The following is an 18611-nucleotide window of genomic DNA, read 5'->3' on the forward strand; positions in this document are numbered from 1 at the left end:
AATATTGTTCATTTTAGCATTAGTTAAAAAGCGTTTAGAGAAGAAGGATTTTAAAACAATGAACAGTCTGTGTGCATGCCTGTGGTACCATTCCATGATGGTAACCTAGGCAGGGCTGACGTCTTTAGACATCCCGAGAAAAGTGTTTGTGTGTCATTCTTTTAGCCCCATCGGACTAGCTTACCTTTATTATATTCACTGCTTTCCATTATATTCAGTAGTAATACGAGGTACCTACAGGCCATATCCTGTAAGACATTAGCTTCAGCAAGTTAGCATGAGGCTTGAAGCCTATGAACTTGGTACAGATAAATGGCTCAATGGAAAACCCCAAGTATTGGGGAGCTGACAACAGAGTATTTAAGGAGAATTTCTAACCACAGGTACATGATCCAACCACAAAAGTGTCATAGCAACGAATTGACATACATAACAGGTACATGAGCTACATCTGCAGATAACTAACCATAAAAGGTCCATGGTAACAAACTGACATATAGGACAATAAATTGAGATACTAACCTATAAGAGAAGAACACTCCAACATTAGTAAGGTGAGAAAATATAAATAAGGAAAAAGGGAAAAATCCCCTACTGAATATGCATAAAAAATAGTGGCGTCAGCGTATCATATTATAAAAGTTACATCCCAGTCTTGGGGCAGGAGGAGAAAAAGATATAGTCCTTGGGAGGTGCTAGAATGATGGCCACTAGTGATGAAGGGGAAGGTGATGGTGATGAGGAAGATGATGGCTAACATTTCAGGTTGTTCTACAAGGAATAGTGTGAGTATATGGATGTGCAGATGTACATTCTATAGTATCTCTCTCTACCTTAATGAGTTGGAGTCCTAAACTGTGCTAAATATATTAATAAACTGTTTGTAATTATAGAAGAATTCCTATACTGTGAGTGTTGTAACTGTGCACGTTGGGATTCCCAGCTATATAATAATTTGAATAATACTGGACCTGATCTTGGGACAAGACCCTGTCAACCCTCAAAATGATAACTGGGAATTCTTAAATAATTAATATAATCTATAGATCAGGCTACATTCTGGTTTCCCCAAACAACTACCACATCTCCCTTGAGAGCAGGACTCTTTTAATCCTGTCACAGATCCTTTGTTCTTCTGTTCATGGGCCTTTTCCTGTCCTGGTCCAAACCAGTTTTGTAGGTTGGCTGGAGAGGGGGCAAATATTATCAAAACTAATAATACACAGTCCAGCCACATTGTCCATCTGTCCAAGCCAGAGCAATCCACCAGCCAAGCTGTAATGGATTCACTTTGTCTCTTTCTGGGTCATTTAACACTCCCACGTGAAAGCAGACAGCCTCTTCCAGAAGCCCATTCTTTATCCCATGCTGGTCACCTCTTAGTCCTTTGACTCCAGACAGTGCCATGCTGAGTTCACCACCCCACCTACCCAAAGAATTGATTGTTCAGTCATTGGATTTCCATACTGGAATCTCTGTAGATCCAAATTTACTCAAGTCATTCCAACTTCTGGGAACAGAACACCAAATGCTTCCCTACAGACCTGTCTGACTCTCTGAGCTCAGAGATGAGGCGTTTTAACAGTTCAAAAAGTATTTTGTACCCATCTTTGCCCCTGAATCCTCAGCATGGCCAGAGGGAGATCTCACAGGGCTTGTTCCCTTAAGTACTAGTGATTAGGGTTTTCTAAGTCATTGCCTGCCTTCCTGCACATACGTAAAACCACCCAGAATTAAATAAACTTTTTGATCCCAGAAAGTTAACAGCATCAGAGCAATCAGATAAAAAAGAGGTGTATATATTATATTAATAAAAATAATACAGGTAACTTTCATGTTCTTCACAAAGGGTAATGGTAACCAAAACTGGTAGCTATTCTGTAACTCTACTCAAATACTCAAAATGTTATAAGGTGGGAGTTTATCTTAAATGGAGAGTTTAAGGTTGTAATACATTTTGTAACAGCCTAATGAGGCAAGCTCTTTGAATTATACAAAACTATTTAGCACAGCACTAATTAAAATTTAGGTTACCTACACAAATTGGTGAAGTAAATAATTCATACAATTTAGTTTTCTGACTTCTCTGCCACCAATGTCTGGGTGCATGCATACAATTAGAATCTTTACATTTTGTCTGAAGACATAGTGCTCTTTTCCTCTCCTAAAAATGACTTGTTAATTTTTAATAAAACAACTATATCTTTGAGAAAGTATGAAATGAGGCACCTGGTACACAAGTCTTTTTCTTCTGCACTCCTTTTTAGTGATATTAGAACAATTCGGGAAAATAGCACTTTACCCTAAGACTTTAGTTTGGCTTCTCAGGAAAGCTTTCTCAGTGCAGTACAGAGAGCTTGCACAAACTCCTGCATGGTAAAAGATTTTTCTTGTTCAAAAAGAAGAGCTTTGAAGACTATACTGCTGCTAGGAGAGAATTTTTTTTCAGTTAAATATAAGTATTTTTAACTCTGAAATATTGCTACCATAGACTGTAATTTTGACTGTAGATTGAATTTACTCATTACAACCATTACCAGTTTTCACAATTTCGTTGCTAGCCTTGCAGTATTTTTCTTCAAGCCCCTGCTTCTGGAGTCATGTTACTGTGTAAGAATCTCAGCTTTCTTTTTAAGAAACGTAAATTGGTAGTCTTTACAATTGGAGAGAAAAGTTTGAAGATTCGATCCACTAAAGGCTCAAAAACAGGATGACCAATAAGCAGAATCCAAACTTTATTATCCTTTAAAAACTCATGATTAAGCTGATTTTATAATTTTGGAGGATATGACTCATGATTTTTCAGTGCTTTCGGTTGGCAATATTGTGTTACATCAGTCTAGGAAACCCTTATGATTTTTTGTTAAATTAACTAGGATCAACTTTCTAAATTTAGGTGTCTTAATTTCTTTAAAATGACAAATTCTGTAAAGCACTGGACATTTGGGATGAAGCACCTGCAAAATGTCAGCTTGCCAACTTCAAAAAAATTGTATTTTATTTAAATTACATAATGCAAAAGAGTTCCAGAGGGGTAGCCGTGTTAGTCTGTATACAGCAAAAACAACTTGAGTTCTGTAGCACTTTAAAGACTAACAATTTTAATTTCAGTAGGCATAAGCTTTCGTGAGCCTCAGCTCACTTCCTTAGATGCAGTTGGTAGAAATGATACAACAAAATAGGAAACATGCAAAAACGTCTCTGCAACTTAGTACGCTTTTTTGCACTCTCTTATTTGGAATTGCAAAATTTAATATGGAAGCTGTACGAGCACCAAAACTAGTATTACATACAATAGAGGAGATAATAAAGGAAATATTTATACTATAGTAGTACTAGCATGGATCCTGGTTTCTTTATGCAGCGTGTATACATTTTGGTGCCATATACCATTTGTCAGGTGCATGTATCTCAGGTAAATAAAATGGCAAATTTGCTTTTCCTAAACACACACGTTTTCTTATGTATTATAGGTGTTCTATCAAATTCTGTCCTAATGTCTGGTAACTCAGTGGAGTTACAGCAGAGTTTAATTTGGCCTATGTCCTGTCTTGTGTTCTAGGTTAAATTGATTTAAGGACATGTCTACACCAAAGAGCTTACAGCTGTACCGATGCAGCTGTGATACTGTAAGATCTCTTGTGTAAGCCGCTCTATGTCGACGAGAGAGCTCTCATGTCGACATAATTAAACCATCCCTAGTGAGCTGTCCACACTAGTGCTTCTCTTGGTATAATTTATGTCACTTAGGCCACCCTCAGTGATGTAAGCTACACCAAGAAAAGTGGTAGTGTAGACATAGCCTAAGTGTTAAATTTTTTAGACTAGTTAATAATACATCCCATATTTGAGTAGAAAACTCCAGCCTCTAAAGCGTGATTATCATTTTGCTTTTGTTCTCTTTAGGGTGTGTTTTTATTTCCATATGGAATATTTATCAGGGACTGTAACACATATTGTGTATGCATCATTGATGGATATTTACTGTTCTTGCTTACCCTAATGGCTTAATTAATCCACAAGGAAAGCTTTTTCTTGAATCTGAAACACTTTTTTTTTTTTTTTTGAGCCCTTCAATTATTTTGTTTTGTCCACAGATGTTGGTTTAACAGACGTCAAATAGATGGTTCTCTGAATCGAACTCCCCATGGTTTCTATGACAGAGTGTGGCAAATCTTGGAGAGAACTCCCAATGGTTTAATAGTAGCAGAAAAATATTTACCACAGGTAAAAAGGAAATATTTAGAGATTTGCACTTTAGTTTTTAAACTTCTGAATGTATTGCCATTATATTTTTCTTCTCTCATCATGGAGAATGTGCTACAAATAACAAAAGATTCCAGCTGTAAAATAACATTTTTGGGGTCATATGTTCCTCGCCTGACACTTTAACATGAGGAAGATTTTATGTATAAGGCTTTGAGTTTACGATGTGCTTCTAACTGCTGTGAAAATATTTTAATATTCTGAAGGGGGAAAAAAATCTGACAAAACTCCTAATAGAATGGTGTTATGATTGACTCAGAAATTTGCTTCCCCTTTGATCCAACAGAGCTCAGATTGTTAATGTTGGATAAATAATTCACAACAAATAATCTAACTGGTTCTATTAGAAAATGTTTTTGATTGAAATCCAACAGTTAAAATACATACAGCATTTTATTATTTCTATTTCTTTTTCAGCAGCCAACACTATCTGATATGACTATGTATGAAATGAATTTTTCCCTTCTGGTTGAAGACATGTTGCAAAATATTGACCAGCCTGAATACAGACAAATTATTGTAGAGGTTGGTACAATATGATGATGTTTTTTATGCATGACTTGTCTGTAACACTTTTAAAAAAGAGTAACGTAACCGAATAAAGAATTAAATTAACAGCAGTGGTTTAAAATCACATATGCACTTGCAGATCAAAACTACTCTGGCAGGTTTCAGATAGAAACCTCTATAGATTTCTCCATAGATTTTTGTGTTTTATATTATGCAGATTCACATGAATGTATTTAGATAATGTATTTTAAGATGTTGGGGTCCCCACACACACTTCACCAAACAAAGCAAATAGTAGCTATAGAGTTAATAATACTGGGCCAAAGGAGGGGCAGACTTTTAAACTAAAAGATAATTCCCAAGTAGCACTGTATCCAGCCCCCAGCCTTATCCTTCTTGAAAATCCACACTTTTTGGCTATTAGGAGATCCTTTCTTCAAAGTCCAACTGTCCTAAATACCAGTTACACCTACCAGACTACTACTCCTCCCTCCCATCTCTGTTGGGCAGTCAAAGGAGCCATACTTGCCCCCATGAGTCAACAGTATTTTACCGCAAACTCCAATATTACAACACCTGCTAACAAAGTGAGGCAACAGAGAACCCTACAATCCTGTAATGCATCTTTCCCCCCAGAACCATGCCCTTGGCATGTTGTCTGAGCAGATCAGGAGGCAGTTTTCCTTTCAATAACTGCCAGAGGAATTGGCCTCCGTGCAGCTAGTATTTCTTGCCTGCGACTATGAATCTGTCCCTGGATATTCCCTGGCACTCAGGAGTTCAAAACTATTTTGATCATGCCCAACAACTACTGGCATGTTGAGTGGAACATCTTGACCTGCAACTGAAAGATACGACTTAGAATCCCCAAGGACGCAAGTGATCAATATGCACTCCACCACCAATTGCTAGTCACACCCTTAAGGCCTGGAGGCCAGTCATTCCCATTTAAAATGCTGTTCCAGCTGCAAGGAATTGAGGATCCTTTAACTTAAATTTGTTGTTTGTTGCTTATATTGATTCTATTGGTAAATTGGTAAATTTCAGTTGTTTTAATGTGTCTCATATTTATAAATTCTTACCCTTGACTACTGCTAAGCCTTTGTCTATTCTCTAGTGTTGGTTGTTGTTTTCTCAGATTACTGTAATGATCTTTTGACTGTTCTACCTACTTCATCAATTTCTAACTTGTATTTTACATAAAAATCTGCTTTTCCAATATATAGAAATTCAAAATTTAAGAAATACCTATTTACATTGCCATAGAGAGAATGTTTCAGGAAAAATCGCTTTATGGCTTGAATCAAGCATAGCTTTTGTTTACAATGTCATTTTTTACATAACATGATTCTAAACTAGCTTTAAATTCAAGGTGTTTATTTTTTCCTCCTATTCCAGTTGTTAATGGTTGTATCTGTTATTTTGGAGAGAAACCCTGAGTTAGAGTTTCAAGATAAAGTAGATCTGGACAAACTGGTGAAAGAAGCATTTCATGATTTCCAGAAAGATGAGGCCATGCTAAAGGGAGTTGAAAAGCAAGTGAGTAAAATATTCACGTCATGTAAAATTTTTAGTTCTTCTCAAAGACAAAATTTGGTCACAAATGTTAAATGTGTAAGGCTGAAAATAACAGACATACAGAACTCCCAAATAGAATTGATGAAATGTAATTCCATTAAACTACTATGTGTAATATGAGAGTTTTCTGGGCGGATCCTGTAGTTCCTGTAAAGGTGTCTTCATAACAACAGAGATGCACATTCTAAGTATCTTTGAACTCCAAGTCCTTGAGGGCTAGACAACCAGCCCATAAAGGTGCTTGAAAGAAAGTGTGTCCTACCTTACTGGATGTGCTAGAATGATTGTTTAGGTAAAGCTGTAACAATCTGAATATTCTTAGAAAAGGTTGATGTCTTAAAATGAAGTGTTTCCTCTATAATAGGGGAATAAGGTGAGTGGTGATGGTACTATCTAAATAGATACAGGATATGATTTTAAAAAACAGCCTGCAGTTAGGATCCTAAATCCATATTTAAGCATCTAAGTAAGTGCCCAGATATTCAGAAGTGCTGAGTACCAAGAAACTTCCACTGACCTCAACAAGAACATTTTGGTGGTAACACAAATTCAGTTTTGCATCTAAACTGTTTACCCACTGATTATTGATTCTAGAGGAGATGGCCACAACCTACTGAGCTGTTTCTACATCAGTTGTTTAGGAAACAGCACTGGTTTCTAGTTAACCAGTGGTCATTAAGAAGTTTTAAAGAAGAAATTCAAAACTGATACAAAAGTCTTTCTTCTGCAGTGGCCTCTGTACATTCCCACTTATGGGATTTAATGCTTCTTGCAGTGAGCTACAGAACTGTATACCAAAGTTGTACCTACTGGGGAAGGGCAGTAGCGTGCTTGTGCTAGCATGACATCATTGGCTTCATCTACATAAGGAAGAGTACCTCTGACCATCTCAGTTCCTTCACCACCACTGCAAAGAGCTAAACTGAAATATCTTTCATGTACATGAGTTAATTAGCCTATCTTTTTATAGTTAGTTCTTGGTTAGTTCCTCATAGTATAGTTCGTTAGTTGTTAGGGCTTTTTGCTTCAGATTATCCCCAAGACTGTGTTGGGTTCTGAACCCTGTTGGGGTTTTAAAAGGGGTGCAATTTGCTCAGCCATCTTTCCAGAGGCAGATGCACATGATCAGTGTCTTGATGTGCCTGGGAGAGACCCAGGAAGTCTCCCAGTGCACAACTTGCCTCATCTTCTCTCTTTGGAGGGGGAAGGAGAGAGAACTAGGACTTCAGGTGCAGTTGGCTTTTTTAAGCTGTCAACCAGGCCATCTTCATACTCCAAGAGTTTCAATGTGTGCTGCTTTACCATGGTCTTCTGTAAAAAGTCCTGAGATGCATCTTGATGCCCAGCCTCTGTACCACCCTTGAAGTCAACCCCCAGAAGGCAAATGCTTAGTGGACTGAGCCTACATCCATTGCTGCAGAGTTCATCAGAACAGAGTGCTCCAAAACTGAAAACTTCCTCAGTGCCCCTAGAGTTGGCACTAATCAACATAGTCAGAGAGTCAGTCTTCTGGATCTTCTCACACTCCCATTTCAGGAAAGAGGCATGACAAGAGGAAGCACTTAAATGTGCAAAAGGGATCCAAATATAAGGAGAAAAATAGGCATCATTCTCCTCCACCAATGAATGTCATTTTTGTAGTCTCCTTACTGCTGTTGGCATGCACTTCTCGGTTTGAGGGTCCGGTGCCAAGTGACTTGGACATCTCACTGATGCGCATACCTCCAACACAGTCAATTTCCCCTCATAACTAGGTTCCTCTGTCCAAACTTCTTGCTACACTTCCATTGCTTGCCTTTTTATAGCAATACTCACTATCTGTATCAATCTGGAACATAACAGAGGAACGTGGAATCCTCTCAAAACTGACCACAGAGTCTACCAGTCTTCCGTCACTGAAAGCTCCATCCAACTGCAAAGACCTTATGCGGGTCCCCTTCAATGATTTATTTGGTCATATGGTCAGGAGTCTATGAAAGCTTTACTCAGTGCTGCCAAAACTACTTCAGCACTAATGTTGACACCAGCAATAACACTAACTCCAGTGCCCCTCCTGGCACTATAGTAGCTCCACTGGCACTGACAGTTTTCCTGGCTTCATCCCATGTACCATTGTCTTCAAAGCCATGTTTCATTTGGTGCAGATACTATCAGCACAGTTGTCTCCTCAAGAAAAGTGACGTGAGGCAATTGGGAGGAGACTCCCGCCGAGGAAATAGAACATCCCACCATTCAATAATATAGTGATGGTACCCTGAAGACCAACGTTTTTTTCTCAGAAGAGAGTATCCTAGAGAGAGACTCACTGATAACTCTCTCAGGTAACAACCTGTACAGAGACACAGTTCTTCTTAGGACTCAAGTCTGATGACCTCTTCAACCTATGTTACACCTTTTGCTCCTCTCTGAATAAGGCCCCCGCAACATTGGGTGTCATTTCATCAAGCACTCCATGAAAAGTCTGAAAAGGAAATGGATCATCTTCCTAGAGGTGCTTCAATGTTCTCACTGTTGTTCACTCTTCCATACCCTGCTGTTACAAATGCCACAAACACTCCACTCTGGATGGGGTGCTCATTGTTAGGAACTCTGTGTTCATGGGAGCAGGAACTCCACATCAACATCCTGGAACTGCAGGCTAAGCGTTGGGTCCTAAAGACTTTCCACCTTTCCATACAGCATGGAATAATACTGATGCTCAAAGGCAATACCACAACCATGTACTACATCAACAAACAGGGAGTAGAGCACACTCTCAAGCCATGTCCACAGAGACAAGGACACTGTGGTTCTGAGGTATGTTCATGATGTTTGCCTGACATGCAGGCAGATGCACTTAGCTGGCAGTCTTATGAACAACACATAAGATTACTATTCCTCAGATGGAGCAACCACACAATGACTAGTCAATGTCCAGATAGAACACCAATGTCATCTGTATTGCACCAATGCTCACAGTGCAAAAGATCTTCATTGGATGCATTGCTGCTGGATTGAGCAGTTCTCTGTGTCTTCCCTCCCATTCCTTTTCCTTGATATTGAGTCTTATGGAAGATCAGAGATTGAGTCTTATGGAAGATGTCATACTGATAGCCCCACATTGCCTCAGCAGTGTTTGTGTGTGTGTGTTTGTGTGTGGGTGTGTCTCTTCTGCAGCCCACTGTCTCCCATAATTATTTAGGTCTGGGTTGCTCTGCTGACTCTTGCAGTTCACAGATGCAGATCAGCCATGCACCCTCTGCTCCTGCTTGTGGACAGATTCTTTTTCTCCTTTGCAGCATTCAGATGGTGGTTTCAGTGTTCCTTCCTTTCATTTGCCTAAATGTTTTTTGGGGTTTACTAGTTTTGGGACTAGTGGTGAGCACTGTTCTCCCTCCCTAGGCCCCCCCCCCCCCTCCTCCTCCTCCCAGGTCAGATTTTATTTGGCCTTGGAACACACTTAGACCCCCCACTGCAAGTGCCTCCCTTCTGGCTCCTCTGCAACTTTTAGGTAAAGCAGAGCAGCCTAAAAAGCACAGAACAAAATACAAATGGTGCTCCATCTGTGAGACTGTCTTCTCGGGCTCAGCAGATAGTTGTACCCAGTGTACATGCTGCCTTCTGTTCCTAACTCTGTTAGGTCCTATGGCTACAAGTCGGACAAGCATGTGAGATCCCTTACTCACCAGAGCAGCCATGACTCCAACATGGGAAAAATGTACCAGGAGTCTCTGGAAAGAGCAAGGAGAGGCTCCAAAGATGACGACCCCAGTCAGCAGACTCAGGGTACAAGTCCCAAATGACTTTAAAGACTCCTTAGCCCAGGGGTGTCAAACATCTGACCCGCGGGCCGTATCTGGCCTGCGATCCTTTTTGGTCCGGCCCGCAGGCAGGCGGATACGGCCCGCGATCCTTTTTGGTCCGGCCCGCAGGCAGGCGGATACGGCCCGCGATCCTTTTTGGTCCGGCCCGCAGGCAGGCGGATACGGCCCGCGATCCTTTTTGGTCCGGCCCGCAGGCAGGCGGATACGGCCCGCCAACCTTTTCGGTTCAGCCCCTGGCGGCTGTTGCGAGATTTCTCGGTGGGCAAGACAAGGGTATGGCCCACTTGAAGTACATTTACTTCCAATCTGGCCCGCCATATGTAGTGAGTTTGAGACCCCTGCCTTAGCCTCCTTCCGGGTGTCCCTCGCAGTTATTTGCTTTGTGAGGGTATCTTCCTCTTGTTCTGAAATATCCCAATCCCTCCAGGTGAAATGTTACCCTGACTTTGGCTCTATTTTTAAAAAACGTTTCCTTGGTAACAGCATTCATTGCTGATGCCTCAATTGATGCAATGAGATTCTCAGCCAAAGCCATGGCCTCCAGCTCAGGGACCAGGTGCCACCTATAGCTCCATCACTAGGAGGTGGATAGTCACTTGAAGTAGGTGCTCCACCAAATTTATGGAAGTCCTACTTTTTGGAGACAAGGTAGTGACGGACAGTGTTGTAAAATCTAAACAGTCTCCTCCAATTCTACATCATGCTTTTGAGACAGTACAAGCCAGACTTCAGGCAAAGGCACTCCTTTCAGCCTTCATCCTCATAGAAATACCAGTGAAGGGACAGCAGGTTCTCCAAAGGAAAGCCAGGGAACCATGGCTCAGGAAGAAAGCCCAGAGAGAAGCTAGGGAATAGGATTTCCCTTTTTCTGGAGGAATGGGTTGCATTGACCATAGTGGGTCAAGAAGATGGTGAGTCAAATTATGGGCTGTACCCCATCAGTTCTTCATTCAGTTCTCCGTCTTGAACGACCCCCATAAAACACAATCAAATACAGAAAGTGATCTCATCTTTTAGATATGGGAGTAATAGACAAGAAAGATTGTCAGGGTTTTACTCCGTCTTTGTCATCGTTCAGAAGCGTACAGGGAAATCAGAGTGATTCTTGATCTCAGAAGGCTTAACAAGTGGTTGAAGAAAATAAAGTTCTGGATGCCAATTAACTTCTGTGATGTCATTCCTGTCCAAAAAGGTTTTTCTAACTTCAGTGGATCCTATCAAACTCTGACATTGCAGATTTCTAAGGTTTGCTTATGGCAGGAAGTATCATCAGTACCAGATATTCCCTTCAGCTTATCCTCAGCTCCCTGGGGTCTTTACAAATATGCTGGTGGTAATCGCAGCCAGATTCAGGTTACAGGAGTTCCACCTGTACCTCTTCCTGGACGTCATCTTAATCAGAGACCCATCCCCAGCAACAGCACACACAGCTACATGACATTGAATCTTTTGCAGGCGTATGTCTTCATTAACATCAAGAAAAGCTCCTTGATTCTGTCCACCAAAATAACTCACTTGAGAATGGACACAGACACCTTGATAGCAAGTGTATATCCATCTCTAGAAAGGTTCCAGAAGATTCAAGGTCTCTTTGCATTGTTTCAGAACTGCAAAAGGCTCGCTATATCATTGAGCCTATAACTGCTAGGCCTCCTAGTACCATGTGCAAGGATCAGTCCATGGGCGCAATCACACATCAGGCGCCTTCAGTGCTTCATCCTAAAGGTATGAGACCCTGGAATGCATGAAGGATCAAATGAAGGTTCCAGCGCAGGTGGTAAACTCCTTAAAATGGTGGTCATTCCAGGGCCAGATCCCCTGATATTCACCGCTGAGGCGAGCCTGGAAGGCTGGGGAACACAGCTGGGGTCCCAAACAGATCAAGGCATCTAGAACCTCCTAAATCTAAGAGCAGTCAAGTTGGTGCTATGAAGGTTTCAGTCCAGCCTACCGGGGAAGCATGTCCTGATTCAGTCACATGATCATGGTCACACGTGAAAAATCAAGGGGACACAAGAAGCCCAGCATTATATGCTGAGCCATGGCAATCATGCATCAGGCAGAGCACTCTCTTCTCTCCTTCACACTGTAGAATAAAATGGCATCCTCCATGCGCTGTGACCTCACACGTAGGGTGCATGCAAAGTCAGTGTGTATGGAGGATGACATATTGCTCTTCAAAATGGCATTCTACATGCTGTCAGAAGTCCTGGCAGGAAAGACTTCATTAATATGGGGTCATGCTGGCAGAAAGTTTAGGAATCCCTGCCCTAGATCAATGGGGACAGATACCTTATTGCACAGATGGTTGTAGGGCTGCCTCTATGCATTTCCACCCTTCCTGTTATTAGGGAAGGTGGTCCAGAAATAAAACGAGAGCAGGTGACAGTAACATTCGTAATCCCATGTTGGCGGAGGAGACCCTGGTTTTCAGACCTAATAGAGCTGAAATTAGGACCACCACTACAGCTCACAAAAAGATAAGACATGCTCTCATGAGATTCTCTTCTTCATCTGGACCCAAACTGGCTGCATCTATCAGTCTAGCTATTAAAAGAGAAGTGCTAGTATAATTGCGTCTGTCCTCCAAAATCATCAGGACATTTTTTTCTTCTAGAACAGTAACCATCTTGAAAGCATAGTCCTCTATCTGGATTAAGTCCTGTGGCTAGTGCCAGAATTCTTCGACAGAGGTGTCCATCCCAGCACGTCAGGTATCTGCCCTTAATAGGGTGATGTTCACAGGATCTGGCACAGAACCCCCAGGTAGCCAGATTCCTTAGAGCAATATAATTATCCAAACCAACAATCAGACCCCTTTTGCCCAAATGGGACCTAGCACTTGTACTTAGCTGTGGATAGCTTTTTTAATTTTTAAGGCATATCTGTTCTATATATTCCTTACATATTCCTTTTCAGAGCATCTCCAATATTTCAACGGTGAAGTGGGAGCCTTAATCTGATTCCATCTTGAGAAGCAAACTCTATCTATTGAAAACTTGGTTCATCAGTAGTGTGGTAGTGGTTTGGGCTGCATTGCTGGGAGGAGGGAAGGCCTCCTTCCTAACTCATTAATTTGAGCATTATAGAGATTTGCAACACAAGGGCCTAGTCTAAAGCTGACTAGGAAAGTTTTTCCCAGGAAAAATCCTGCCTTCACAAAGAGGGGGATATGTAAGGGATCTATAGAACAGATATGTCTTGAATGATTAACAACTACTGATTGCTTCTGGCCCTCAAAAAATTAGGAAAGCTATCCATCTGTTTTTATGCCAAAATAAAATCCACTTAAGAAGTAAAGACAATAAGAACATGGTTCACATCATGTGACACCTTTTATCTAAGGACCCACAGATCAGCCAAGATCTTGAGTTCCTCTCCCCAAGAATAGAAACTAAAGTGGCTACATCAGAGTAGTGTTAATCACCTAGGCAAGAATCTTTTATAATATGCATATGGATAAAACGTCTTTTTCCCTCCCATCCTAGCTAAAAAGAACTCCAAGGGTATGTTAACACTGTGATTAAAAAACCCTTGGTGCTGAGTCTCAGAGGGCTCACAGGGCTTGGGCTGTGATGCTATAAAATTGCAGTGAGGACTTTCTGACACAAGCTGGAGCCTGGGCTTTGAGACCCACCCTCCTCGCAGGGTCCTAAGGATGCTCCCACTTCTTAGGGACCTAAAGCCCAAGCTCTAGACCGAGCACGGAAGTCTACAAAGCAATTAAACAGCGTCGGACCCAAGTCGGCTGGCATAGACCCAGCCGCAGGTTCTAGTTGCTGTTTAAACATATCCTAAGTTACCAAGCAGGGGTCATGCCCTGCTTTCCTATACAAAGTGACCCATTGCACATTGTGAGTGGATCAAGAGGTGGGTGGGGAAGCAGTGAATTAAGCAAACTATAAATGGACTGGCTGGAAGATTGAAGGTCAAATTGGGCACAGTGCCTGTTACCCCAAGAAATCCAAACTACATGTTTTCACCAAATTTATAAACTATACAATTTTTTTCCCTTGTAAATCAAATATACCATGAATAATCTTTCACCCCAAATTACAAGCTGCACATCTGCCTTGTGAGTCAGATTTATATCCTTCTATATGTGAAGGTCTCTTGTTCTTTTGTAAGTCCTAAACAATATGAAACTCAAAGGATGAATGGAGTATGTCCTCCAAAGTTAGAAGATTATAAGGAACTTTGTTGGTTTTCATTGTAAATAATGGTTGCACTGTAGAAGTAATAGCAATTGTCTGGCACAAGGAAGAAGGAATATTAAAAAATATAAACCAGTATAACCTTGGAATATTAACATAAATTGCTTAAAAAGAGGGATTCCCAATTAATATTAGGGGTTAGTAATGAAATACAATCCTTGAAATGAATCAAACATAAAAAGCCGCCTATAAAAAGAAATATTGAAGAAATTTGTTATACACCACTTCCACTTCATAACAATTGCGACCACTCCAGCGCCGCACCCCCCTCCCCTTCACGCTTACAAAGCACTTCAGAAAATCTAATAAATTACGTGTTGCCAATGGGGAAAGGTGTAAGGAACAGCCTATTGGTAAACAGACTCTTTCTCACTGTATTCAAATGTGTTTTGAGCATTGTTATTCATTGGCTAGAGAATCAGTGCCTCTGGGTTTAAATATGTGCTATGTAACTGCCTATGTAGCTTGTCTGAGACAGATCCCGATTCTAGGGATTTGCAAAGCAAGAATATGGTGTTCAGTTCATACATTCACTAAGCACTATTAATTGGATGGGGAACCAAGATCCAATGCTTTGTTTGATAAAGTGGTGCTACAGTTCATTCTTCCTAGAATTCTTTTCCCTCTATTGTCTGTGATGGGAGAGGAGGCACTGTTTGCTAATTTCCCGTATATAGGAATGCACAGAGACCTTTAAGGAAGTAAGAAGGGTTACTTACCTCTGCATTCATGCTGCCCACAACCTTTCCCTCCAACTTAGGTCTCTGCAGGCGAGGGAGAAAGAACTGAGGTGGTTGAGGCGTGGGTGCCTCCTTAAGTAGATGGAGCCAATGATGTAATCCTAGCAGTAGAGCACTATAGCACCCCACATCAGAAAATGCTTTGTTATATAATTCCACAGTTCAACATTAGAGATGCCAAATCCCTTACATGCAAATGCATACAGACTCTCAAAGAACAATAGTTGCTTGTAACTCATTTTCCTTAAATACTAATTAATGGAATTTATATGCTTGTTTACAGAGAGAAATCCTAGATTTAGAAAATGTATTAAATTAGCTCCTTAGTTTTAGGAGTTAGAATTGCCATTAACATAAAATAAACTAGTGTTTTGAAGCCAGAATGTACTACTTTTAATAGACCCAGATGGGAAGCTGTTTTCCCACCCATGAAAATTTTCAAGATTTCAAAATGTTCACATTCCATAGCAGGACAAACTTGAGACCTTTTGAAAACTTTCATGAAAAAACATGGCCTAGGCACCCACCCCACCCCAGCCTAGCCAATAGCCTAGTGGCTAGGGCATTCACTGAGGATATAGGAGATCCAAGTTCAAGTCAGTGCACTTCCCACATTTTGAGTGAGTGCCCTAGCCACTAGGCTATTAGGTAGGCTGGGGTGAGTGTGTGTCTCAGACCAGAAATTCCATCTTGAAAAAGCTTTGAGAAAATGTTTCAGCAAAAAAGTTCCAGTGTTGATGAATAGACATTTTTCCAATGAAAAACCCTTCTATCAAAAAATTCCTGACCAGCTCTACTTCTTAGTACTTCCCTATTAATATACTGTAATTATTCCAGCACAGAAAGCTTAACATAGAGTTAAGATGCCGGGCATTCATTCCCAATACATGCACTAAAAATATAGGAAATCCTTAATTCAAGTTTTTTCACACTCTGGCTCTGATTCAGCAAGGTAATTATTACATGCTTAAGTACTTTGCTAAATCAAGACCTTTAAAAATCACTACTACTTTTATGTATAATATTAGACAATATGCTCACAAATAAGGCCTGGCCTAATTTAAAATATAGGTCGACATAGCAACAGAGGCCAGTGGTGTTAAAAATCCACACCCTTGAGTGCCATAGTTATGTCAGTCTAACCCCTAGTATAGACATAGCTACGTCGACAGAAGAACGCTTCTGTCGATCTAGCTGCCGTCGCTCAGGGTGGTAGTGTTCCTGGAGTGATGGAAAGACCCCTTCCATCACTGTAGGCTGCGTCTACACTAAAGTACGATGCAGGCATATAGCTACTGTGCTGTAGTTATGCTGCTATAGTCTCTGTAGACATGGCCTAAGTGAGAAAGAAGTCAAATTTCTCATAGCATCCCTAACTGAACTTTTAAAATATCTGGACTCTTTTATGTGATGCAAGTCTAGGAAGGAAATATGTTTTTTCTTATAAGGTTAGTGGAGTAAGTCCCATGCTTTAGCTGCATTTTTAAACACAATCTTAGTCATGGAATTGCAACCAGCCCATCATAATGTTTGAAGAGAGATTGCCTAACTAATACGTTTTGCAAACAATATGAAGAAACTGACCGGTCATCAGGAAATTAAGAGGAGCAGAATATGTCATTTTTTTTTCCACAAAATGATACCCGAATAAGAATACTCTAAGATTTCTGAGAATGTCTTTAAGCAATTGAACACATATATATACTGTACTTTAGAAAATTCTTAGATTTTAAAATACCTATTTGACAGCAAATTCAACAAAGGCATTAGACTCTGAAAATGAGTGTCATACAAAATGACTGATAATGTCAATAATGAGAATTGTGCTTTTCATCTACAAAATGGTTTCCCTTAATTTACTCTTTAACATTGTTTAAATTTGATTCCTATCAATCAACACTTTGATAGAAAAACATACTTATTTGTTTTTTGTTTTTATAGGATGACTTGACTTCATTTTACAACACTCCCCCAATGGGAAAAAGAGGAACATGCAGCTACTTGACTAAAGCTGTGATGAATTTATTGTTGGAAGGGGAAGTAAAGCCAAACCGTGATGATCCCTGTACCATTAGTTAAAGTTCAAAAAGAAATATGGGAATCATTGCTTATTTACGTTTTAGTGTAGTTTTGCATGTTGATGTTTAATTCCTATTTTGAAGAGTAGCCATAGGCAGTACTATAAATCTGTACCATCCTTGATTGCGATAAGCACAATTGCTTAGGGTAGTAAATGCCACAACTGATTATTTGGCAGTAAAAATAAATGTATTTAATCAAGAAAAAATCTCAACAGCTATCAGTAATCTTCACCTAAATGTCAAAATAGTGTGCAACTCAAAATTATGCATGAAGCATGACATACAATTCATATTAAATGAGCCCTATGATGTTTAAATAATGTTGGCTGCGCCTGTATTTTTGGTTATGCAACTATTTAAGTACAAATGATACACTTCGTTATTTGTGTAATTTTGAACTAATAGTTTATGCAAGTTTTATTACCTCTTTCCTCCATTTGTACTATAATTCATTACAAAAAATGTATTGTAAATGCTGAGTGAAATACAGCCAAAATTTTTAAAGAAGAGAAAATACATTTGAATTAATGTATAGTACACAAAATAGATTATAAAACCGTTAACTGTGAAAGCTAGAGTGGCTTTGTATTTGGTCACCTTAGTCAAAGTGGAGGCAAAATAAAAACAATATTCTGCATAAAATATTTTCCTCACAATTCAGTTTAATTAGTATAAACATATGAGAATTGTTTAGGGTTTTAATGGTTTAATTACTAACTGGATTACAGAGATTGAAGAGTGACAGAAAATGAATACAAAATATGTAGAATTGATTTTTATATTTTAAATGTCATTGCAGCTAATCACTTGTTCAAAAGTTTGTATGAGATTTATAAATTAACACTGGAAACATTAGTTAATATGGGATGGAAATTTTAAAAAATGTATTTAATTGAAATTAATGTTGGGAAGATGACTGAAGAGAGACTTTCATTAAATATAGGCATTTGACAAGTTCTTTCCTGCACTGATGGTTTATTTGTCTCCTATGTCTGAAGATTATTGTAGACTCTACAGATTCTAAATTACAAAGCTTGAATTATTTTGGAGAAGGTAGTTTCCACATTCCTATATAAAAGCTTGCTTTTTCTATCAATTGCAATGCCCTCAGAGTCTAATCCAGATCCAAAGGGAAGGACTTCCACTGGCTGTTATGGTTATTTAGGTGAGGCCCTTTGAGCATATATAATCAAAACAGCTGTTGTGACGGAATAAAGTATGTTCACCTGATTGAGATTTTTGTGTAGCATTGGCAATCTAATAAATGACTGTCCACTACAAGTATGATTACAATAAACTGATTTCCTTTAAATCTATATTAAATACATCATAGTGAAATTTAGCCACGGATATATGGTAAACAGAATGTGAAAGTGATGGAATGCAGATGGGTGCAGTTTAAGTATCTACACAGAAATG

General features: G+C 39.7%; 1 protein-coding gene across 6 annotated transcripts in view; it reads left to right on the plus strand.

The window, feature by feature from the left end:
- PHKB (phosphorylase kinase regulatory subunit beta) overlaps window positions 1-18151 on the plus strand; it is a 173798-nt gene extending 155647 nt beyond the window's left edge. For 4 of the 6 annotated variants that reach the window (XM_067550516.1, XM_067550507.1, XM_067550534.1 and 1 more), the window contains 4 exons: window positions 4098-4227; window positions 4684-4791; window positions 6175-6315; window positions 17053-18151. In XM_067550516.1, the coding sequence (XP_067406617.1) occupies window positions 4098-4227; window positions 4684-4791; window positions 6175-6315; window positions 17053-17190 (517 nt within the window). In that variant the 3' untranslated portion in view covers window positions 17191-18151. The remainder of the gene's footprint in view (window positions 1-4097; window positions 4228-4683; window positions 4792-6174; window positions 6316-17052) is intronic. The other 2 variants (XM_067550525.1, XM_067550551.1) reach the window with 2 other exon arrangements.
- The last annotated feature ends 460 nt before the right edge of the window (window positions 18152-18611 follow it).

This window comes from Emydura macquarii, unplaced genomic scaffold (genome assembly GCF_026122565.2).
Source record: "Emydura macquarii macquarii isolate MOO-44397 ecotype Brisbane River unplaced genomic scaffold, CSIRO-AGI_Emac_v2 contig_295, whole genome shotgun sequence".
NCBI lineage: Eukaryota > Metazoa > Chordata > Testudines > Chelidae > Emydura > Emydura macquarii.